Raw genomic sequence first — 24,460 nt, 5'->3', positions numbered from 1 at the left:
AGAACGGATCTTTAAAACCAAAGCAACCTCCTTCCACCTGACCAAACTTCAGACAATAATGCACAAATGTCTGGACATCAGTTGTTTCACTGATATTTCATAATTTCAGTGCGTTATGTCTTATATTTATATTATAAAAGAGAGAAGTAAACGTAAGAACAGAGAAGGCTATGATTGGTTAACTGTTCCAGTTGTGATAATATTTGTAATATTTCCCAGCATTTATTCTTCTTTAGTAATGACATTTAATGGCAATACAATTGTTCTCGTTAGTTCATTGTGCATTAACTAATGACATCAACTTTTGATTATAAAATTGTATTAGTAAATTCTAAAATTAACATGAACAAAGATTAAGAAATGCGGGTCACTGTTAGTTCATGTTGACCAATGCATAATGTTAACAAACAACTTTTCCTGTTAGGTGCTACCACTAAAATGAACAAACAATAAGGTTGTATTTAAAGGCAACAGACTGCGCACACATTTGCATACAGCTGCGGGTGTCTGCATGAGCACAACTTCTACTTCTTTGTTATGAGGGTTGAACAGAACCTCCTGTGGCAGCTGCCTAACTGTGACCCCCAAAGGTCAGAGGTCACAGACTCCTTTGCACACCGGAGTCTGCTTTATTAAAGATCTGTGCTTTACCAGCGCCTTTTCTCGTTCACAACACAAGTTTGTTAACTAATAAAAAAACACAAGGAATCACAGTTGTACTCTTTAAATATCTCTATTTATTCATCTTAAAATAGGTTCATTTTATTCTACATAAATGTTGAAGGGAGGAAACCCTTGCTGAAGCAAATATCAACACTCTTTTTGCTGTTTAAAATACTGTCAAAATAAAATGAACAGAACAGAGTAACATTATTAAAGGGACAGCTTTTGTCGAATGCAAAAACCGTTCCTCCATCCTCCTCACGTCAGGTGAGTTACGTTAAGTGCAACCATAATGAATCAGGACGTCTGATGGGTTGTTATTGCTGTTTATAAAGCTTTAAACACTTCCAAAACTAACCACTAAACATCCCAGCAAGAACTGAAGTTACATTACTGGAAACCAGCAGAATGATGATGGAGGCCTTGTGACTTTAAACTCAAGTCACCCCAATTTTGGAAATTCTTAAAGGAACAATTCAAGACAAGATTCTCCATCATTTACTCACCCTCATATGACATTAAACATAAATGGGCAGAAAATTTCTATTTTTCAAAAGTGGATGGCGATTACTGTCACACAAGCTAAACACCATGGGTTCCCAAATCTTTCCATAGGCTGTAAATCCTCAATTGCAGTCAAAGTTTTCAAACATGTTTTGATTATTATCGATCAAGAAACTTTGAATACAATGGACTAATCATCTACTTTACGGTACATTTTTACCCTTTTTAGAGCTGGAAACTCTTTGCGTAAATTTCATCCTTAAAGTGTGTGAATGCACAGTCAAAAGTGTCCAACAATGTGCACATGTCTATTTTGTTTTAAATAAATAAATACAGATATGTGCATGGACAATTGTTAACATGCATAAGGTGCACTGAAATGTATAAAAACTAGGGCTGTCAAACAATTAATCGCATCCAGAATAAAGTCCGTTTTTACATAATATGTCTGTGTACTGTGCATATTAATTTAGCATTTGTAAAGACAAAAACATACACATGCATGTATATATTTAAGAAAAATTAACAAACGTTTATATATAATTTTAGTTTTTGGTCATTTTAATTAAAACCATCTAAATATTTCCCAAATACATATACATGCATGTGTATGTTTTTTGTTTATAAATACAAATTTAATATGCACAGTACACAGACATATACAGTGCACTCCACTAATATTGGCACCCTTGGTAAATATGAGCAAAGGCGGCTGTAAAAATGTTTTTCCTTTTGATCTTTTATAAAAAAGATCTACAATATTCCAACATTTCATTAAAGTAAAACAATTAGAAGTGCGGAATATATAACATTATGAAAAAAATATTTGTCTCTAATACACCCTGGTCACAATTATTGGCACCCTTAGAAATTCTTATGAGTGAAATATCTCCCAAGTATATTCCCATTGATATTTACATTTTCTTAGCACACCAAGGTGACTAGAAACATGATGTTGTCCAGTCATGACTTCTTGTTGCACAGTTGTTATTTAATATTAATAACACAAAGCCCAAACCCCCGTAATCATTTTTCACAATGGATAAAACCAAAGAACATAGTTCTGATGTGCAATATAGCTCTGTTGAACTACACAAAATGGCTTTAAGGAAATAGTTAATAAAATCAAATTTCCAACATCAGGGCAATGACTCTTCAAAGATCACAGATGGAAAATTGCCGTAATCGGTTGAATTTTGGGGTCCGAAGCATTTAATAATAATAAAGGAAAACTGCACCTCGATCACCACAAGTTGTTTGGGACACTGTTCAAGAAAGAAACCTGCTCTCATGCAAAAATAAACTCCACAATATTAATCTGCCTACTTTTATACCAGAGGTCCTGGACATCTTGTTCAGATACATGGAATCATAGATCTTCCAACGGCACACTGGGTCAAAATCAACAAAAAATGTGTCACTGAACGCAAAATCAAGATCCTGCCATAGCCATCCCAGTTCCCTGATCTGAACACTATAGAAAATGAGTGGGATGAACGGAAGATAAGAGAGCAATCTTAAGAGATTGTGTATGAAGGAATGGACTCGGATGACTTGCCATATATTCTCAAACCTCGTCAGACATAAAAGAAAAGACTCGGAGCCGTTTTTCATGCAAATGGAGGTTGCAGAAAGTTTTGAATACAAGGGTGCCAATAATTGTGACCAGGGTGTATTAGAGAAAAACATTTTTTCATAATGTGATATACAGTTCACTTCAAATTGTTTTCCTTTAATGAAATGTTGGAATTTTGTAGAGTTGTTTGTATAAAAGAGCAAAAGGAGAAACAATGCAGATTTATTTTTACAGCCTTCTTTGCTCATATTTACCAAGGGTGCCAATAATAGTGGAGGGCACTGTATTACGTAAACACAAAGTTTTACTCTGGATGCGATTAATCGCTTGACAGCTCTAATAAAAACTAAACTTAAGCATAAATATGTTGATACATTAGAAGTGCATTGTGATTCATACCAATCTCATTTTGTGTTTTATGAAAGAAAAAAACATTTGTTTGGAACGACAGGAGGGTGAACAAATGATCATCATCTGTAAATGAACTGTTCCTTTAAATGAGTTACCGTTATGTGTGATGGACAACAGTTTTCAACTCCAAAATAGTTTTAAACAACCGGTAGTACAAGAAGCCCAACGGTTGGGTTAATGGAAGAGTGGGAAATGTTAGGATGACACACAACCAATCCAATAAAATGTTTACAACACAACGCAGATGTTTCATTTTACAGGAAACAGAAACATCCAAACCAGCTCCAATGATCACACAGATGAAACACATTCTGGGTTTAGTGTCTTCAGTCACCACACGTGTCCACTAAACTCTCTTCTTCTTCATTAAACACATGACAGCAGATCTGGGAGTTTAAAGATGGACGTCAAAGCATAATAGAAACGCTCTTCACATAAAACGTTCTTGCTTTGAAATAACCAGTTCCCTTTTTTAACACGTCGCTCAATGTGACTTTATAAAGAAGCCCAAGATAGAAGCTCTCTTAAAGGGACAGGTCACAGTTTCAGTTTCAGTGGGGCTAAGTGACTCAAAACATTTATCACAGCCACCAGTGAATCTCTTAAAGGGTCAGAGGTCGACTGAAGCAGGATGAAGCGAAATAATTCACATTCAGGTAGTGAGTGTTACTCATACACAGTGGTGTGACAAATAATAATCTCGAGGAAGAAATGCAAAACATGTTCTTGCTAGAACTTAAACTTCTCATTTGATCTCATACAGACTGAACATATTGCCATAAGTACAATTTAAAGAAACAGTGCACCTCAAAATGAAAATTCTGCCTTTCCGCCACGGAAGACAAATGTTTTGAAGAATGTGTTCATCAAATGCTTTTTTATGCTTTCATTGTATATTAAGTGCGAGGAATCTTCAAAACATGTTGTTTAGTAAAGAAAAGCTTCAAAATGACATGAGGAAGAGCAAACGATGACAATTTTCATTTCTGGTGAACTATTCCTTTAATTTGCTGTGTTCAAGATGCCTATTGCTCTTCAAACGTAGTTTCGTATATGTAACATCAAGTAAAACACATAGCAAATATTAATAAATAGTTTCAGCGGGGTTCCGGGGAAGCATGATGTACAAACACGTTTAGAAAACCAAGTTGCTGTTAAATTGCTTAGAGAAGTCTAGACCCCAAAACAAAATTTGTCGTCACACGTTGATTGTATTCACAAATAGATATCTGAATAAAAAACACCACTGGCATAATAAAAGCGAGGGCCGGTTTCTATGACAATGCATGATATTTAAGACAAACGTGCTCAGGATAAACACACACAAACATAAGCAACACACACTTCAAGGCTTCTCCTCACACAGCAGCATTAAATGATTGATCCGGTTCGCACACGCACACACACACTGAGCGTTCGCAACGGTCACAGTAAGACCAGCAGGTTTGCATTCATCTCGGCTAACAGGTTCGCTAGCAGCTTGACAGGAAATGACATCATTAAAAACAGGAAGGGGCATGGTTGGGACGTATCAGCAAGTGGCTCCCGAGGCGGACAGCAGAATTACGTGTGTGCCGGTGTTATCTTGGGATGGAGGGGACCAAAGTGACTCAAAACTTTATCTTAAGATCAGACAAAGCATCCTTGAATTAGTGATTAACTGAAGTCTGAATCAACAGGTTTTGTGTGAATCTTCTAAAAAGTTGATATTTTATCGCATAATGAGAAGAATAGATGCATTGGGAAAATAACCCCCCCAAAATTTAACTCATGTCAATTATACAAAATCAACCACAAACACAAAGCAGAATAAATTGAGTTTTTCTGAATATTTTTTTCTTTTGGTTTTGGGGTAAAATATGACCTGGGCTATGTTCTTGGAAGGTTTTATGACCATTTCACAATCCGTATTTATTTCTGTAAAGAAGCCCCAGAACGCTTTTTTAAGTAAGGTTTTTTGTAAATATCTTACAAATAGGATTTTTGAACCCCGACCTAATAATGTGAAGATCGTAGTAAAGAATGCATCTAATCATAACCGACCTATAAAAAACAGACATAGTTTACTCGGGTTGCAGTCTCACAGTGACAAATAAATATTCAGATATATCAAAGTGTATACAACAGTGACCGCTTTCGTTATCTAAACACTTTTTTGAACCATGAACCTTTTGTCTGTGTTATGAAATCCAGCAGTGACATTTAATGTATTGTATCGAGTCACTCAGCCCACCAATCACGTTTATGAGAGTGTGTGTGCATGTATCTGATCACAGCAGATATCTGTGCCTGTCTTCATCCAGCGTCAGGTCCACCACCTCAGGAGGCGGAACCCAGCCGGACTGGGCGGAGACGGACGTCCATTGAGGCGGCGCTCTTTGTTTCCAGGAAGAAATGGATTGGATCACGCCACCACGGGGAAATCTTGAGACAACACTACAATCATATTAAATATACAAACACATTATTGCAATAACACAAAAGTAACAGCCAAATGCAAGTGGTTTGTAGCTTTGACAAGTAAATGAAATTAATAGATGTCAATTTAAATAGTGTAATATAATGTAAAAAGATGATACCTGGCATTCTCCTGAACTCCGACAATCTCCACCTCACTGTCTGTGGAGGCCGGGTTCACCTGAGACGGCTGCACCTCAACAGCACCTGCACAAAAACAACACACAAAACTCAGCACATCTTCACCAAAATCAACAAATATTTTATTTACAGTATCCTTAAACAGACACAAAAGGGACAAAACGCAACGGGCACACATACCATTGTACTCAGAAATAAACGGCACATTATCACACAGCTCTCTGGAATACTTGATTCTGATTGGTCAGTTGTGACATTCCACGGTCTGTTAAAAATCGCTAAAACACACCACCCGTCTGGGAACTGCGAGTCATTGTGTCCGGTGCGGTTTAATGATTAGAAATGAAATCTAAATATACCCAATTAATAACATTAGACTGAATATGATTAACCAAATTTCATGTTCATCTTGAACTCTGTGTTGTTCAGTAAAAGCAGCTAGGACACCATTTTTACTTGTACAAGGTTTGTATTTGTTATGAGCTAATAAAATATTTCAATTCAATATTTCATGTCAAATTATTTACTGATGTGGCAAGTATCCGTGTAATACGTGTAATAATTTTTGCATGTAAACTACACATGACCTGTATGAAACATATGCTTGTTAACATTTAAAGGAGTAGTTTAATATAAAATAATTACATGATAATTCACTCACCCACATGTCATACAAGCCGTCCGTGTATTTATTTCTTTTGTCGAAAACAAATTGTGAATACTCCGTGAATACTCGTGAAATTTTAATTTTATAGTGAACTACTCCTTTAACATTACAAATTTCATTTAATCCAGCTTTGGCTTTGCATTCATCCCTACACCTTTAAGATATCTAAAGAGAACAGACACAAGCATCTTTTCTTCGGTTGCACAAAGGATTATGGGAAATATAAGGCCTGAAACATGCACACATTAAAAATTGTGGACACCTTGAGCATTACATACGATAAATTGAATGAGTAGAATGTGAATTGAGACGCACGCATTTGGGCTCAAAACAAACCTGAGAGCGAGTTTGACTGCTGTTCCTGCTCAGAGTGTGTGTCTGAAATATCATAGTGACCAACCACTGCAGGACCCACTGCAACACACACACACACACACACACACACACATTACAGCTTCTACATTTATTATTTATTGGCCGAAATAGTTCCTGTTGAACAGCACTGGACACAAAACATTAAAACACGGAAGAGTTCAGAGGTCAAGTTCTACAAAACAAATCTATATGCTACCCTGTTTACTACAGACAATAATCATAAAAATAAATGTAAAGTATTACAATAGTAAATACACTGATAATAGCCAACTAGAAAGCAAGTGAACTGCATCTTGCATGAAGGCCTAAAAATTAATTGCAGTCCCATCGAAAGAATATTTTCTTTGCATAATTTGTGAAGTGGCACCTCTGTCAAACACGTCACCACACGCTAACATTTTCTTTCTTTTGTTGGGAATTCGCTGCTATGCGGAGATACTAAAACAGGCTTTAGTTTCCTAGTTTAACGTCTGATGGTACATTTACCACCGCATGAATTGTTGTTAGAAGATTACCACCCATAGAATTGTCATAGCTCTCTCTTTTGCTTACATCCACATAGACTGTGATTTAAACCATACAATGTAAATGTTATTAAAAATACATTTAATTTATTCACCAGAGTCAAACCTGCCCTTTGACACGAAATTATTACTCCTATTAGGTGAAGTGAGAGTACTAAGATATCTTTGTATCATAAAATATCAATCCACACAAAATGTATATGGAAGATGAATTGAAGAAAAACAGTTATATTTCTTTGACTGGTTGGATAATGTCATTAAAAGTCTGAGTCAGGTCAAACTGATGGGATGCTGGTAAAAAAATGTATGTATATTTATTTACCAGCTTAAGACAGAGCAGACATCAAATCTCTATAATGTGTTACATGATCAACATGAAGACAAAATGAACTTTACCTGACCCACCTCTTATTTTGGTCAGGCACTATTATAAAAAAATAATGCGACAAAGAAAAAAAAAACTGGTTACTCAATTCTAGGTTTAAGTAATTATACTTATCTAAGAATTACATAAAGGATATTTACTCTTACCTAAAACATTGACACTAAAATGATTTAGGCAGCCTGATTATGTTTGTGTGGTAAAAACAGTAAAAGCGTAAACATTCTCTCTTAGACACAGTATATAGTACAACAGTAAACATCGTCCTGCAAATCAGTTAGTGTAGTAAAATTACAGTAAATGTGACGTCTCAAAGGCCTGTCAAGAATATGTACCCGTCATATTTCACATCAAAATCCCCCCCCCAAAAACTATTAAATAATTTGTAACATTTATTAATGGTATTTTACGGTGCCCTTGTTACACGTGTATTTACTATAGTATTCACTATAAATTATGCATAGTTACATGTAACGAACCCAAAACCAAATCCTACTCCTGACGGCTATAGTAAGTACATGTAGTTAATTTTTATTACTCAGTACTTAAATGTATAATTACACTGTAAAATAAATTGACGTTTTCTATGATGAACAAAGTTCTCTCAGCAAATCATTTTAATGTGACAAAATATCTTAAACAAAGTACAAACATCAACATAGAATGTGATTTAAAGTAAATACACAAAACATAGCAATTTTCAATTTTCCTGGATGAAAACTTAACGAGAATCGTCAACGAAACAAAATCCCCCAAAATAAAACAAAGCATTAACGAGAACATACAAAAATCGGTCCTAAACAACGCAAAATACAGATTTTGGAGTGAAATATGACTGGGAGATTTACCTACATATACACGAGAAAAGAAATGAGCGTGCATTTATGTTTTTGTAAAGGGACAATAGGACCTCATGTTTTTCTAAGTAACATCGTTCCAGTGTATTTGCATGTGCTGCACGAATATTAGTGTTTGAAAAAGGGCTGGGCAAAAAAAAAAGATTTTTCTAGTAACAGTTTTTTTTAAATGCGGTCGATTCAATATCGATCCTCAAGTCATGAATCAATTTTTTTCTTTCATTTTTCCACAAGATTTGAACATGCTGTAAGAGATCATTAACGTGAAACTTATTGCTACTACTAGTCTTCTCCACTAGATGTCACTTTTGGTTTTACATCGGGGATGTTACAACAGCGAGCCTATCCTTTATTCATTGCTAAATGAACATGGCGGATGTAAGCATGTCATGTTTCGTTCAGACGAAGCGCATGATGACAAACTTAGCGCCTTTTTTGTTTAAGACTTAAAATTCATTCACTTAGAAAATGTTGAAAGTACAGAGCTCGTCTCTCTCGCATCGTGACTCTATCCAGTGAGAAGTGGCACATTCTATTCACCATACTGCGGCCGATTTGTTAATAATAATACAACACGGCATTTCCAAACACCTGTCACTAGCCAGGTTTCCATTACAGATTTGAGTAAAATTTAAGCGATGTTTGCTAAATGTCGATTAAGACAATATCGCAGAATGACTGCGTTTCCATTAAAGTGTAATTTGATTCTTATACTTGTAAGTAATTCTGGCCGTACTTCTATTTGTACATTGTATGGCAGGTTGCAAACCAACTTTAGTGCATATAATGCCACCAACTGTGATGAGAGTGAAGAGAAATGTCTATATTTCCTTATATATTTTCATATTACCTCACTGTTCCTAATAAATCTAATTTTCCTGCATTTGAGCCATCATAAAAGATATTACTTAATGTGAATTCCTTACATCCTATCTTTCCAAATGTTCTGTCAAAACATACCGCGAATGGCCATACCGCTTATTTATACACCACGTGACCTGTAAAGACGACAAAAAGTGTTTCCATTGCAGTTTTGCGAAATATGCCTTTATCGTAGTGCCTGAAAAAACACCTCATATGAGCGTGAGAACTATTTTGCGAAATCGATGCGTTTCCATTGGGCATATTTTCAATGCGCTATTTCAATTTGCGCATTTTGAAGGGTAAAGGAAACCTGGCTACTGTTATGTCGACTGCTTTGATATATAAACATGAACACAGTTCGTCTGTAAATTAGCACACGATTATATAGATAGAGGCTACGCGCTGTGTTGTTGCTAGCTATTTCGCGCGCGTGTGTGTGTGTGTGTGTGTGTGTGTGGTGATTTTGTCAGACCATGACAGAAACAGAATGACAGGATATATGTAAATGAGAACTGCTTTTTTGGGCAACAAGCTGTATTAAAATACAGAACGTTCAGAGAATAGAAGCGAAACAAGTCTGAAATTGCAACTCAAAAACTATGACGTCACGAATATGTTAATAAGCGTGTGACATCACCAAACGCCACAGCTCCACAAATTCCTAGCGGAAACACTGCCCGTTTGTGGCTTTTCATTTATTTGTATTAATTCACATTTGTAATTCAATATTTACTGCTGAAATATCTATATGATTTTTATCTGTATGCATGCATTGAAAAGAATCGAGAATCCAATCGAATCGAGAGCTTGAGAATCGAAGTCAAATTGAATCGGAACACCTGAATCGATACCCAGCCCTAGTTTGAAATACTCGTTTTGTGTGAGCTCTAGGTTAGTGTTCATCTCTGAAACTAATGTGCAGGCTGTCAGTACATTACAGCGCTCCAATTTCATGCACGTTCTGCTTTGGAAGCAGCGTTTAAATAAGAACCTTCAAGAACAAGCCACAATGCAAACAAGAGTAGTAGAGGAGTTCTTTGGTAAACGTGCCGGTCTAAGGGTTCTAGATGAACGGGGATAAGGACACACACACACACAACATGGCAGTCAAGGCAAAACTTCAGCAGTCTTTAGGAGAACCATCTTGTCGGTCACACGTTAACGTCATCATTCTACGGGGAAGACAAATGATTCCTTTAAATGATTCACTAAAACGATTCAACTCCAGCTGAATGGAAGAACCGGCTCGCTCTCGCAAAGAAAAGAGCTCACGAAGGCACTGACTGTGGAGGCGCCCTGAGATGTGACTACAAAATAAGAAAAACGAGACACAGATAAAGTTAAAGGGTTAGTTTACCTCAAACTTACCAAATGGGGAGTAAAGTCATCAAGCTCTTTCAAAACGCAACTCATAAGCTTTGTGCGGGAAACGGTCCAAAATAAGTTTTTGCAGTTCACGAACATTTCAGAGACGAGACAAGAAACTGGTGAATAATTATTGAAAAATGACTTAAATTTTGGTCAGTTTCCCACACAAACCTTCAGCACAAAAGTCATATGGATGACTCTTACCAAACTTTTGTGAGCTTGAAATATCCAGTCCCCACTTACTTTCAGTTCAAGGGAGGACCGGCCAGAATATTTCTCACAAAACAATTTGTATTTAATGGAGGAAGGTTAGTCACATGGGTTTGAGCGTGAGTAAATGGCAGAATTTAAATGTTTTCCTTCAAAGAGAAATGTACATAAGAGAGCAGAACATAAGTGAGAGTTAGGATGATTTAATGAGAATAAAGAAAACGTTTGTGCATGGTTCTGAGTCTCCACTAAAGAGTGGTCAAATCGAGTCGGCACAGGACTTCTGGGCTGGTAATGTTGCTTAAACGGTCGGCTCGGCAGGGTCCACGCTTCCATTGAGGCTGGCAGTCTGTGTCGGTGGGACCATGCTGGCATTCATTCGGGCCATCTGATAGGCCGCCAAAGTCTCCTGTGACTCCGACGATGGCAGGAACGAGCTAACGTGGCTCCGCCCCTCCTGGGTTTCGCTGGATGACAGGTCATCGTCGGAGTGCATCCGGGTGAGTCTGTCCATCCACACGCGAAAGCGCTCCTCGGTCTGTCTTTGCATGGCGGCGAATCGTGTGAGCGCTTCCTCCAAGACTCCGCCCAGACTGCCGCCGGCCACACCCAAGTCGAGTTGGCCCAGTCCACGCGCTGAAGCTCCGGAACTCTCGGCTCGGCGGTGACCAGCTTAAAGACAGACGGCAGTGCCGAGAGAGAGACGTCAGACAAACAGGAATGCAGAAAGTGGCGGCGTTATTGCGTGCACACCGGCGAGCATGCTGGGAACACGTCATGCAGCTCTCGCAGTGCATTCTGAATACAGATCACCAATGATCGCGTGACTACAGAAGGCCGTACAGATCACAGAGCAAGAGAGAGCAACATTTTTACCCAGTAAACCCCCAGAAAAGCAAGTGAAGATAGAAGAGCAAGCTAGTGAACAGCTGTCTGGACTAATCTATCAGATGTCACTTCAAGAAAACTTGACTTCTCAATGCAAATGTTATTGTTAATTGTAAAAATTGTTAAAGCTGCAATACATACCTTTTTGCCTCTCTATCGACATCTACGACTAATGCCGCGGTAAGATTAGACTTTGAGCATGCGAAATTTGTTCGGACGGTGCTGCAAAAATAGGGATCCCTCCATCTTTTACATTTCTGTACCGAGAGGTCACGCTGTGACGTTTTTATCTTCTATTGGTCTCACGCACTAACGCGACGTGAATTCGCAGGTCAGAGTTCAACAAACTTGATCTTTTCTACGCAGTGAAATGTCTTTGGACGGGCTTGCATTTCTGGTCTCTCGAATTCGCATGCGTATGAACAGAAGTCAACGGAGAGAAAAGTCAAGTGTGACCGTGAGTTAAAGCGTTGTGAATTAAGATAAGGTTAGAAGATAGTTAGTTAGTAAATCATAGCTTTATGCATTTGCTAAAAAACTTCTTTTTTTTTAACCCAAACGAAGCTACAGATTGCAGCTTTAAGACACGGTCAATACCTTAAATAACAGTACGTTGCTTTAAAACTATGAGTATTCTGCAAAGCACAACATAAACTAGACTATTTAGTTTTAGCGATATATGTACACTTTAACGTAGCCATTTAATACGGTAACAGATATCTAGCATACAAATAGCCTCAAAGTCTTTACAAACAAATCAGAGGCCTGCAGATTACACACAATAACATGCCTCACAGTGCAGCAGTTATTGACGATAATTAATTAGTGAACGAAGTGATTTTGTTACACAAGTGGTGTTTTAAGTCGTGCTTACTATTAAATGCATAAGCTTAAAAGGTACCACTGCATTATAAAATAAAAAGCTAAAAATACAACAAATGCATATGAACTAGTCAACTGAACCAACTAGCTGGATGACCATCCTGACCCATTCCTAATAATATCACAACTGGACGCAGTAAATGCTGCAATCATGATCAGAGATGCAATGGTTAAAGACCTGGTGTGTCACCAGCGTGACCCCCTGAAAGCACAGCGCCCTCTGGCGGCCTTTGTAGTTAGAGATCTTATATAAAAGAAAGACCTGAATGAGAAGTATTTACTATGCACAAAACATACAAATAACAGAATACTGCACATGACATGGTCACATTAAAACAGATATTAAAACACAACATCAAGACAACCAAAGGCACAATAAGGAAACTTTATAATACTCAAATGTGCCCTGGAAGAAAAGCCATTCATTCAGATCTGGTATAATCATAAGGACTTTGTTTTGTATATGTTAAGGGATGTGCTGATCTAGATGGTGGTCATCATTTGTAAAAGGGAAAAGTTGTCCTTACGTGACATTTTAAATATGAGGTCAGTCAACACACATGCATGCACTCTAACACGGGCACTGATTGGTGAGTGTGTTTGTTTAAATGACGTGACTGATGTGCGACTGGACTCTACGGGCCAATCACTTTGACATTTTCGACATGCACTACATGTGTTGCATTGTTTTAGAACAAGTGGAGGGAAGATTAGATATTCTTCATCATTTGATTCTGAAACGATTCTCAACGCATCTATACATTTATACGATTCTTAAAGTTACAGCTTTGAATCGGAAGCGGTGTTAAAAATCAAAACGTTTGTCAAGTGAGTGGTTCAGTAAAGGATTTCTGTGTGCTTGCACAAGAATAAAAAAAGGCCACTTTTAAAACACTCCATAGTGTGATTGTCAGTCCTGTATGTATTCACTTTTGCATTAAAAAGAATTGTTAACATTTTAAAAAATCAAACTGTGAATTTTTGTGAATCGATCCAGAATCGTTTTGAGAATCAAGATGCATCAGTTTTTAAAGGGGTCAAATGACACGGCTAAAACGAATATTATCGTTTGTTTTACATGTAATGCAATGTGTCTACACAATTTAAGGTTCAAAAACGCTGTATTTTCCACATACCGTGCATGTTTGTATCTCCTCTTTGCCCCGCCTCTCTGAAACACGCAGATTTTTAACAAAGCTCATGGCTCTAAAAAGCGAGGTGTGCTATGATTGGCCAGTTAACCAGTGCGTAGTGATTGGTCGAATACTGCAAGCGTTTCACGGAAATGTAACGCCTCTTGATTTGGAACCTGAAGTTCCAAATATGGTAATTGTACTGACAGGTACGCCCACCTTACTTGCGTATACATTTGGGCGGTCTTAGTCAACTCATACCACGAACTGACGTAGATTTGTGGGGGTGTGGATACACGAGGCATTTCAGGCAGGTCTGGGTGAGCATTCGCTTTTAGATAGAACGCATCTTTTGTTCCCACACTTTCATTTCTGCAATTTTACGTGTCTAATACATGCATGGGCAACACATCAAAGACACAGAAAAACTCATATTCGCACCATATGACCCCTTTAACACTAGACTAAAGTCAGTCTAGTTGTAGACTACATTCTCTGTGTTCGGGTTTGTACGCTTACCTGGTGCATGAGAGTTGATTGTCTCGCCCTCATTGTCAGACGAGGCGGTTAATGGCGATGATGATGAAGAGTGGGCTGTGATGTCACTGTCGCTGGTGCTGCTGTCCTGGAGCACGTCCGGTTTGCGTCTGGCTGCTGCCTCCCGCTTCTGCCGCAACTGTCTCATGCGCTGTTTCTGTTTCTGGCTGCGTGGACCCCTGACACGAACGCGCCCGTTCACCTGCTTCACCTGGCAGCGGTTCTTCTTGGCTGCCATGGCAACAGTGGACGTGTCGCTCTCAGAATGCGAACGGCGCGACTTCCTGCCTGCCGCTTGGGTGGGAGTGGCCACTTCCTCCGCCGACGAAAGCGTGTCCGAATCGCCCAGGTGACCGGAGGAGGATGGCGACCGCAGGCAGACGGAGGAGTCGCTGTCTTCTTGTGGGCAAGTGGTCGAAGTAGGTTCGGTTTCCTGCATCTGCCCGGGGGCGGAGTCTCTGTGAAGCTCCTTTAGTAAGCATGGCATCGAGAGGAGGGGGGCGGGCTCTTTGTCAGGACTCTGTATGCTGTTTGGCTCTTCACAAGTTGGAGAGCTGGTGGGCGTGGTTTCTTGTCTCAGGGGCATGTCCTGCTCCACAGCGGTAGCCCCGTCCTCTGATGGGCATTCTGGGAGCTCGTTGGCCTTTTGGGCATCAGTCATCTCGGGAGGGCGGGGCCACAGGAAGAGTCTGTGAAGTGGCCGTTGCGAAGTGATAAACAGGGGCAGCTGATCTGTAAAAAAAGCAAGTGTATCAATACAAGTTTATAAATCATAAAGTGATAGAGGTTTGGAATGACATGAGGGTGAGTAAAGGATGCAAGGATTTTAATTTTGGGTGAACTACCCCTTTATAAAGGTAAATTACTATATAACTACATTTGCAAACTGCAGTTGGCATGGCACACTTTTGTAAAGGTTGCCAAATTACAGATTCCTCGGGCCATTAGATCAGACTGAAACCCGACACAGCACGAGCTCTATCAGACGGTCAGAGATCACCAATGCATCATGCATGAAGATCTCGCATCACACTGCGTGCATGCACTTAACTGCTGTAAATGGCGCGTGCAGCTGTCTGCTATCGCTCTGCAATGCATATATGACTCAATGCACGAATGTGTTTCCAGAATCAGAGTTTGGAAAACACGGTGCGTGCACAACACTACAATACATGTTGCAATGCATTGGTCGTAGAAACGCTTGAATTTATTAAATAAAGAACCTCTTGTGGAGAAAGGGGATTAAAGTCAAACAAATGTACACAAAAGTGGCATCGGCTGAAGTGAAATACTGCAGCGCTGCGTTAACTCTGCGACACACTTTTGCTGCAACACATAGTCTGGAAGTTCACTCGTGTAACACTTCAACCGGCACATTTGCTAATCGAAACGAGATATGTATAGTTTATATTTATATATATCCGTGTAAAAATGCGGACATTATTTTAAGAGAAGGCAGGTTTTACTCAAAACTGCCGCACGGGCTTAAAATGGAAGGACGCGCCGCTGACAACAGCACGCGCAACACGACAGCGGCTTACCTGAATCAAATCTGTCCTCATGTGTTTTTTCTCTTGAACATGTTATGCTTAGATTAATATATAAATGTAAACGTTTAATTTATAAATAACATATGAAATAACAACTCTTGGTTCTCGACTTTACGCCCCCTTTAGCAGTTTGCTAATTTAAAATGTCCCCACTAGCCGTGGCTGGAACAAATGTGCAGACGTCACTTCCGGGTGAAATGACGCAGACAAAAGTCAACACCACCGCCATGAGGTTTGGAGAGGTGTTGCGTTTATTAAACATGACAGGAATAGGTCACATTATTCACGTATATACAGTTTTATTTTGACATTCAGGTTTATCTAGATAAGGTGTTCATGAAGTCCACTTTCTGCTCCAGCTGAGCATCCAAGGCAGCCTTGAGACAAAACAAAACATTTATTATATACTGTATATATTTTATAAAACATACAGAAAAAGGTTAAATGCAAGCAGGTGAAATGAGAATTACCAGCTCTCGTTTAGCTTCCTCGATTTTCACTCGTGCCAAAGCTGGACTCTGAATATACAAGACCAAGAAAAAGTTAAAACAATTAACAACCTACACATCAAACAAGAAAATAATTTTATACAAATCAGATTGAAAGAAAATGCGAGTGCCAAAATGAACAGATTTCTGCGAGGCTGCCAGGCTTTTGCTGTCTGGTTGTTAAAAGTGTAAAACGTCATATCTGATATACTTACAGGGCTCAGGTCACTATATGGCTCTAGTTTCTTCTTCAAAGGTAGTGTTTCTTCCTTCAGTGCTGCAATTTTCTAAGTATGGAATAAAAGTTCAGAGAAAATGTGGCAATTAACTCTCACATCTGCATGCAGTAAGTGTGCGCAAAACTGTCTATGAGAAAGAAACTATATGTGCTAATGCTGCATTCACCTGTTGAAGTTGCTGTAATGTGTTAGTCAAAACTATTCAGAACTCTGTTGAATGTCATTTTAAAGAACTTTTTATTTTATGAAACCTCAGTCTAAACCTTATCCTGTGACCTGGTTAGTAATTCCAAGGGTAGGTTACCTCTGACAACTGCAGAATGGCCTGATGTGTAAGAGAATCATCCATCTGCCGTGAGTCCAATTTGTCCTGTAACAAACACAGATTCAGTTTGTAAAGCTGGAAGCAAGATGTCACTCACCCAGGTCTCCAGCCTAAACATATAACACCTGTGCAATTTTATTCCGGCAGGCGAGGTCTCTGGATTTATTCTTCATGAAATCCATGTTGAGAAGTCTCTCCTCTGCTGTAGCGGCTTCCACCTGTTGTATGTGTGTGATCTTCATTAAATCACTGAAAGACAAAGTCCCAAACATCATTTTGAAATACATCTCTGCTGTTATTTATCTATAAACAAGAAGGCACTGGAAAGATTAGAATCCTAATTTTGAAACACAGATGTAAAACACAGTGATAAACTTGTGTTTTCTTACTCTTGGAGTTTCTTCCGTAGCACAGCTGTGGCCGTCATTTTTTTTCGGACAGTAGAAAGTTCCCGCTGTAATCGCCTGTCTTTTTTTTCAGCCTCCAGCACGTCATTGGTCAGTTTATTGATTGCAGGCAAGTAGCTGATAAACCCAACCGATAAAATGAATTACATACAGAATATAATATAATATATTATTAGAGCATTTTTTCATCCCTTAACTTGCAAGGATTTGAACATAAGTGTATATGTGCTTGTTATGTGTAAAATACTGTGTAGTAAAAGTTGCATCATAAGAGGGAAATTGAATGTTGCATGTAGGAGAGACATTGTTTTACCTCCCGAGTGATGTGTCTTTGACTTTAAGCACTTCAGCTGTGGCCTCCAGCACTGACAGCAGGTCTGCTGTGGGTTTGGACACTGCCCCAGGCTGAAATCCCACTCCCTGGACAAGCACCTCTTGCAGATGGGCAGCTGTCATAAAAAAATCAAAATCCACCACACGAGCAGATGGATTTTTACTTTCATGTATAATGGATCAAGAAAAGCGTGGTTGCTTTTGTATATCCTACAATACAGTTCTACATGTTATCAATTTCATACATCAGCTAAAATTACTTTATTTTAACTACAAAAATAGCTCAAAAAATAAAAGAGTTTCACCTTCACTGCTGTATTCTTCTGCTTTCTGCTCGTGGTCCTGTATGAGCAGCTCCACCTCTCTGCATCTCATCTCACTGTTCTCCACCAGCTCGTGCAGAATCTCTATCGTCCGCGTGTTCACTTCAAAGTCGGGGACAGGCTGCTGCCCAAACACCTTTTTTAGCCACTGAGTCACCTGCAATTATGAAAATAAGACATGAAAGAGTTTTTAAAAATAACAAATACTACTGTTCGTTGCCACGAGACTTGTAACGTTATATGTGTGTGAGTCGATTTATCTAAATCCACGAGACTAATAACGGTGCGTATAGAACCGAAAAACAGAACGCGGAGGAGCATCCGTTTACTTCCGACTGCGAGACCAAATTTATTGAACATAGAATATAACTCACGATTTTGCTTTTCTCACACATGTTTCCACCGACTGTACCTCACACGTAGTAACTAATATGTTTAATTTCAGTCATAAATAAACTTTCTAACGCAACCGCAGATCCCGCCACTCTGTTTGTATTTCTCGTTCCGGGGCTTGAAAGCGCATGTTGCCATTGGCTGGCCGTCTGAGCCGCTGACCAATGAGCCTCGGTAGAAAAAGGGCACGTCACGGACGACTTGAAGTTTTATCTTTATTTGAGGTATTCTGATCTTTGGAATTAATTTTATTGGTTAAAATTAAATACACCTATGTGTATAGCGTATTTTTCGTTTTGATGTATTTTTTATTTTGTTTGTCTCTTAAATATATTACTTCTTATTACGTTTTTATTGTTATTCTTATTTTGTTGTTTATGTTATGTCACTACATTAAAAAATACCAAGCAGCAGGAAAACCTGCAATGAACCAACATAAACTGATACCCTGTCCACTAACACGGTGGACAAATATTGGATACATATACTGTGATGAAATGAAGCAACGTTGCCTATAAATAAATGAATGGAATCATATCATATCATAATAAAATTTAATGCGAAATGTATGTGGTATGTATTCTTATCTCCTTTTGAATATTTTGCTAACAATTCTTCATAAACATTTCAAAAGAAATATTTGGCCATGTTTTTTTCTGTTCAAACAAATTATGATTTTCTAAAGCAAAATAAGTTATCATTAACCTGCTGCAAAAACAAGGTTTCTATTTATTTTATATCAATGTTTAAAGTGCACAACCTCTGATGTCGCCTCTCAGAAGTGTATCCGGGTCTCGCGCTGACCTTTCGTATATGAGCTGCTCGCACGACTTCCATTTCCTTCACTCAGCTCCTCGCGCTTCAGCCGGTCGCTGCAGGAGGACATAAGCTTAAGCTCCCGCAATATCAACTGTCGTCGATCATGCTGTCTGTTCGCGTCGCGGCGGCTCTGGCCCGCACCCTGCCCCGACGGGCCGGATTCGTAAGTCTTATTTTTGGGCGTTTTCTCGAGTCAACAGAACCGAGCCGGTGAATGTCAGCGCAGTTAATGGCCTGAGGCTGAGCGCGCCGCCATCTTGCATTATGAAGGGCCTGCGTATGTCTCGCGCATTACCGCACTTCATTCTGCTTCGTTTACTTCGTTGCAGAGTGTTACCTCGTGGGTCCTATTAAATCAGTTTTGTTTAAGGTTTAAGGATGCAAATAGTTGTAATTGCACATTTTGGGGAGGTGTCGTTCATTGAATGACATTCCCTATTGAAGGTCAGGAAACACAGCTCGGGTTTGCGACATTCGGGTTCAGCTGTCCGTTGTTTTGTAGTTCGCACAAGTCAATTTGTTGTAATTAAGTACTTGATGCCTAAAGTTTTTAACGCATTGTTACATTTAACATTTTTGTTGTTTAAGCATGTACGTCACGTTTAGGTGGAAGTGTGGCTGGTGATATGATTAGTTGACCTCATTCTCACTTGAGACTTTCATTTTACTGTTGCATGTGAATTAAACGCAGACGTTTATGTAGCTGTTATGTTGGTGTTCTGAATTTTTGTTATTGTATACACGAAAAGAGTTTAACGTTAGCTGCAGTAGCATGGCTGCTGCCAGCTCATGAAGGTCAAGTGTTCACATGCAACCATTTTATTTTTACTCCTTTTAAAAGTGAGTAGTCTTAACTAGGCTCATGAACCAAATGTCTATGAATGCAGGTTTCCAAAAATGTTGCGGCTGCTGCATGCGTTGGAGCAAAGAACCTGCACACTGCCAGACCATGGCTGCAGAAGACAGGTTTGTGGTTCATGCTCTGTCATATTAAATATGATTTTTGCAGCTTATTCCGTGGTTCGTCTTCTGAATTTCTCTCATTCAAGTGTATTTGTTCTCGTTCAGGCACAGCTGAGGTTTCTAGCATTCTGGAGGAGAAGATTCTTGGAGCTGAAACTGGTGCAGATCTTGAGGAGACCGGTCGCGTGCTGTCCATTGGTGATGGTATCGCTCGTGTGTACGGGCTGAGGAATGTGCAGGCCGAGGAGATGGTGGAGTTCTCCTCTGGTCTGAAGGTGAGTGTGCCTGGTCAGAACGAGTCGGTCTACTTTGACATTGACAGTGTTTATTGAATGAGCATCGAATGCTTTGGATTTTATGAACTGTGTTTGATGGTATTTAGGGATTTAATACAACAGGCCTTTAAATGTATTTTTATAGCTCCCATTTAGAAAACCGCAATAAGGTCAAAGATCTTTAGTGTCTGCTACTAATGTTGACATAATGACTCTTAATTAAAAAGCTAAACTTGGTTCCAAATATACTGAACATCTCCAAATGTATACTTCTCAATAAGCGAAATGTATTTGTTCTTAATGTTTCTGCTGTAAACCCATTTTCTATGTCTTTCTGGCTTGCATTAATGAAATCTTTTTTTCTTCTCCTGCAGGGCATGTCTTTGAATTTGGAGCCCGATAATGTTGGTGTTGTGGTGTTTGGTAACGACAAACTGATCAAGGAGGGTGACATCGTCAAGAGAACAGGAGCTATTGTGGACGTCCCAGTCGGACTGGAGCTGCTCGGCCGTGTTGTGGATGCTCTGGGAAACGCCATCGATGGCAAGGTCTGACCGCAAATCAAGTTTTGAAGTTGAAATGTTTTCAATCATTCTTTAAGCTCATCGACTAACCAATCATTTTTGTCAACCCTCTTGTCTCTCAACACCAGGGCCCCCTGGGTTCCAAGGAGCGCAGACGTGTGGGTCTGAAGGCCCCTGGCATCATCCCCCGTATCTCTGTGAGGGAGCCCATGCAGACTGGTATCAAAGCTGTGGACAGTCTGGTGCCTATTGGTCGTGGACAGAGAGAGCTGATCATTGGTGACAGACAGACTGGGTAAGTCCAGATTGAGAAGAGTGCAGCATTGTATAAATAAATGACAAATGATGTCCTCTTGTTTGAGATGCGCTGTTCATCCTAGGAATGGCCGAGTTACTAAGTTAGAAGGCTTTGTGCAGAGCAAAATTTTTGTGTTGTGGTGTTAACCTTTTTTTCCAAGAGAAATTTTATTGCAAATTTGCCGCACAACTTGTTATAACAAAGTATTTTTAACTGCAATCCATCTTGATATTTGAAGTGATTTGTGATGGGGTTGGGCGATGGCTACAGTGAAACATCGCGATGGATGATGACGTCGCCATGCGGCATTATAAAGCAAAGCGCATCTAGGCACGAGCTGCGCACAGACACAGCTTCTGTATACAGCGTGAGCTGGGCGGTTATGAATTCAGCCGTGTGTTATCTGTACAGCGTGAGCTTCAGTTATAAAGTGTGGCTTGGTTGTATTGTTTTTTCTGATGTTCTATTCAATATAAAAGTTATAATGTGAGGAGCGTCTTTATACAACATAAGCTGCGCAGACACGTGTCTTTATACAGTTATAAAGTCAGGTGGTTCTGCGCAAACTGCGCGTCCTCTTTATACATCGCAAGCTCCTCGGTTTTAAAGTCAGGCCAGTCTGATCTGTAAAGTGCGAGCTTATATGTCCCTTAGCCTTGTTCGTATTTGTTTCCGACGCGATTTATAGCCTGCAGCGAGAGTCACGTGATTAAAGTGAAACATTTGTTATAACCACGATGCCGGCTCAACATCGTCATGTCTGTCAGCCATCGCCTATGGACGATGCCCCAACCCTAATTTGTGAGCTGAATGCAACTTTAAATATATGCTTGTACTATAAACGCGTAATATAAATTGTCTCCCAGTAAAACCGCCATTGCCATCGACACCATCATCAACCAGAAGCGCTTCAATGAGGGAACAGATGAGAAAAAGAAACTGTACTGCATCTACGTGGCCATCGGTCAGAAGAGATCCACTGTGGCCCAGCTGGTGAAGAGGCTTACAGATACTGATGCAATGAAATACACCATTGTGGTGTCTGCTACCGCATCCGATGCCGCTCCCCTGCAGTACCTGGCTCCTTACTCCGGCTGCTCCATGGGCGAGTACTTCAGAGACAATGGCAAACACGCCCTCATCATCTACGACGATCTTTCCAAACAGGTGAGAACTTTGTAGTTGTTTGTACCTTATTCGCCTTTTAGAATAATGTTAGTCAATTCAAAATGTGGCATCTTACTGTGTTGTAACAGTTCTCATGCCTTTGACTGGTAGTGTGACGTTACCAAAGTGAGATGCATGATTTCTGTAAATAAACATGAGTGTTAAAGTAATCTTTTCTTTCTGCAGGCTGTTGCCTACCGCCAGATGTCCCTGCTTCTTCGTCGTCCCCCCGGTCGTGAGGCCTACCCCGGTGATGTCTTCTACCTGCACTCCCGTCTGCTGGAGAGAGCAGCCAAGATGAACGACAACTTTGGCGGTGGATCCCTCACCGCCCTGCCCGTCATCGAGACCCAGGCCGGAGATGTGTCCGCTTACATTCCCACTAATGTCATCTCCATCACTGACGGACAGGTGAGGCTGATTTTCTGCTGTAATGTATTGAGCTTTAACAAAGACAAAACTTCCTTCCTTCAATGATGCCACATTTTGCTCGTGCAGATTTTCTTGGAGACGGAGTTGTTCTACAAGGGTATCCGTCCCGCTATTAACGTGGGTCTGTCCGTGTCCCGTGTCGGTTCTGCTGCTCAGACGAAGGCCATGAAGCAGGTCTGTGCATCTGGAATTTGTATTTGTTTAATTAGCCTGCCAAGACCTTAGCAGGTTTGAGATTTAATGTTTGCCAACTACAAGATTCATGTGGCAGTGTAGAGCATCTCTTGAATTGCGTTCTGTTCTCAGGTGGCTGGTACCATGAAGCTGGAGCTGGCCCAATATCGTGAGGTGGCTGCCTTCGCTCAGTTCGGTTCTGATCTGGACGCCGCTACCCAGCAGCTGCTGAACAGAGGCGTACGACTCACAGAGCTGTTGAAGCAGGGACAGTACTGTAAGTTTGCTTCTACCTCCTGCTGTTTTGGAGGACGTCCTTTTCTTGGTATATTCCTGTACTAACTGCGTTTCCTTGTTTAGCACCCATGGCCATTGAGGAACAGGTGGCAGTCATTTACGCTGGTGTAAGGGGACATCTGGACAAGATGGAGCCTAGCAAGATCACCAGATTTGAGAAAGCCTTCCTTCAACACGTCATCAGCCAACATCAGGATCTGCTCGCAGCTATCAGGTAAACCTCTTTTGAGAAGTTATGTATTCAGTGTTGGTTGTCAGGAAGTTATTGAATTTAGGATTCTTACTGACATGATAAACTTTCATGGTCACTGTGGTTTTTAGTTTTTGTCATCTAAACCTTCTAAATTCTCTAATCTTCCTGCCTTAATCATTGGGATGTGTTTAGTATGCATTGTCTTAACTTTATGGTTGTTTTTTCTTCTAGGACTGATGGTAAAATCTCAGAGCCCGCTGACGCTAAACTCAAGGCGATTGTGCTTAACTTCCTGTCAAGCTTTGAGTAGTCTATTCCCTGTATTGCTAATGTTTTGTCAATGTTTGCATAGTGCTCCATCTTAAATTTATACAAACCCCTCAAGAGAAGATTCAAGTGGCACTTGATCCTCAATGTACAGAAATCTCCTAACAGAGAATAAAGTGTTCCCTACTCCAACTGTGTGTCTGTTTTTATAAAATTGGTTGTGAATGTATTACGTTTTAGTAATTGAGTGTGGTAAGCACATGCAATAGCATTTTAAAGCAAAGTCTACTGATATAACAGAATAACTTGTGTTAGTTTGTGACCGGTATCAACTTGGATTGACAATTCTTGATGCATCGCATTTCATCTGTGTGTGTTTTAATAAAATGTATTTTGCACTATTGTGGTAGGGAAGTATTACACTCCTATCATCATCCTGGGCTGCGTTTCCCAAAAGCGTCGTAAGCCTACGTTGATTGTAGCTCCATTGGTGACGATGGTTCTAAAATCAACTTAAGGTTACGATGCTTTTGAGAAACGCAGCCCTGGAATGC

General features: G+C 39.8%; 3 protein-coding genes across 5 annotated transcripts; 1 reads left to right on the top strand and 2 right to left on the bottom strand.

The window, feature by feature from the left end:
- Positions 1-720: 720 nt before the first annotated feature.
- ark2n (arkadia (rnf111) N-terminal like PKA signaling regulator 2n) lies at positions 721-16,145 on the bottom strand. 3 transcript variants are annotated; one of them, XM_057360135.1, is made up of 5 exons: positions 15,981-16,144; positions 14,422-15,171; positions 6,756-6,833; positions 5,734-5,818; positions 721-5,590 (listed from the first exon to the last, which is right to left on the bottom strand). In XM_057360135.1, exons 2-5 carry the CDS (start codon positions 15,098-15,100, stop codon positions 5,425-5,427), a joined length of 1,008 nt encoding a protein of 335 aa, XP_057216118.1. In that variant the 5' UTR covers positions 15,101-15,171; positions 15,981-16,144; the 3' UTR covers positions 721-5,424. The 3 variants fall into 3 exon arrangements, with proteins under 3 accessions (XP_057216118.1, XP_057216119.1, XP_057216117.1); XM_057360136.1 differs by lacking the exon at positions 6,756-6,833 and having other exon boundaries at positions 15,981-16,142; XM_057360134.1 differs by lacking the exons at positions 721-5,590; positions 5,734-5,818; positions 6,756-6,833 and adding an exon at positions 6,840-11,671 and having other exon boundaries at positions 15,981-16,145.
- Positions 16,146-16,217: 72 nt separating this feature from the next.
- haus1 (HAUS augmin-like complex, subunit 1) lies at positions 16,218-18,606 on the bottom strand. Its single transcript, XM_057360137.1, has 9 exons — positions 18,479-18,606; positions 18,087-18,261; positions 17,762-17,897; positions 17,431-17,565; positions 17,167-17,290; positions 17,021-17,086; positions 16,693-16,764; positions 16,460-16,507; positions 16,218-16,366 (listed from the first exon to the last, which is right to left on the bottom strand). Exons 1-9 carry the CDS (start codon positions 18,497-18,499, stop codon positions 16,307-16,309), a joined length of 837 nt encoding a protein of 278 aa, XP_057216120.1. The 5' UTR covers positions 18,500-18,606; the 3' UTR covers positions 16,218-16,306.
- Positions 18,607-19,336: 730 nt separating this feature from the next.
- atp5fa1 (ATP synthase F1 subunit alpha) lies at positions 19,337-24,098 on the top strand. Its single transcript, XM_057361078.1, has 11 exons — positions 19,337-19,479; positions 20,204-20,282; positions 20,385-20,554; positions 20,929-21,102; positions 21,207-21,373; positions 22,243-22,543; positions 22,730-22,954; positions 23,042-23,149; positions 23,282-23,426; positions 23,510-23,660; positions 23,871-24,098. Exons 1-11 carry the CDS (start codon positions 19,420-19,422, stop codon positions 23,947-23,949), a joined length of 1,659 nt encoding a protein of 552 aa, XP_057217061.1. The 5' UTR covers positions 19,337-19,419; the 3' UTR covers positions 23,950-24,098.
- The last annotated feature ends 362 nt before the right edge of the window (positions 24,099-24,460 follow it).

Source organism: Triplophysa rosa, linkage group LG19, assembly GCF_024868665.1.
Source record: "Triplophysa rosa linkage group LG19, Trosa_1v2, whole genome shotgun sequence".
In the NCBI taxonomy this organism is placed as follows: domain Eukaryota; kingdom Metazoa; phylum Chordata; class Actinopteri; order Cypriniformes; family Nemacheilidae; genus Triplophysa; species Triplophysa rosa.
Note: the sequence above shows the minus strand (reverse complement) of the source record. Positions and strands in the feature narration are given on the sequence as shown.

Coding starts and splice junctions, on each gene's coding strand:
- ark2n (XM_057360134.1), bottom strand. CDS start 15,100: ATGACTGATGCCCAAAAGGCCAACGAGCTCCCAGAATGCCCATCAGAG. Junction 11,672..14,421: donor AATCAACTCTCATGCACCAG/GTAAGCGTACAA, acceptor TCTGTCTTTAAG/CTGGTCACCGCCGAGCCGAG.
- atp5fa1 (XM_057361078.1), top strand. CDS start 19,420: ATGCTGTCTGTTCGCGTCGCGGCGGCTCTGGCCCGCACCCTGCCCCGA. Junction 20,283..20,384: donor ACCATGGCTGCAGAAGACAG/GTTTGTGGTTCA, acceptor GTTCTCGTTCAG/GCACAGCTGAGGTTTCTAGC. Junction 21,374..22,242: donor ATTGGTGACAGACAGACTGG/GTAAGTCCAGAT, acceptor ATTGTCTCCCAG/TAAAACCGCCATTGCCATCG.
- haus1 (XM_057360137.1), bottom strand. CDS start 18,499: ATGTGTGAGAAAAGCAAAATC. Junction 16,508..16,692: donor CATATAGTGACCTGAGCCCT/GTAAGTATATCA, acceptor TTGTATATTCAG/AGTCCAGCTTTGGCACGAGT. Junction 16,367..16,459: donor AGGAAGCTAAACGAGAGCTG/GTAATTCTCATT, acceptor TTTTGTCTCAAG/GCTGCCTTGGATGCTCAGCT.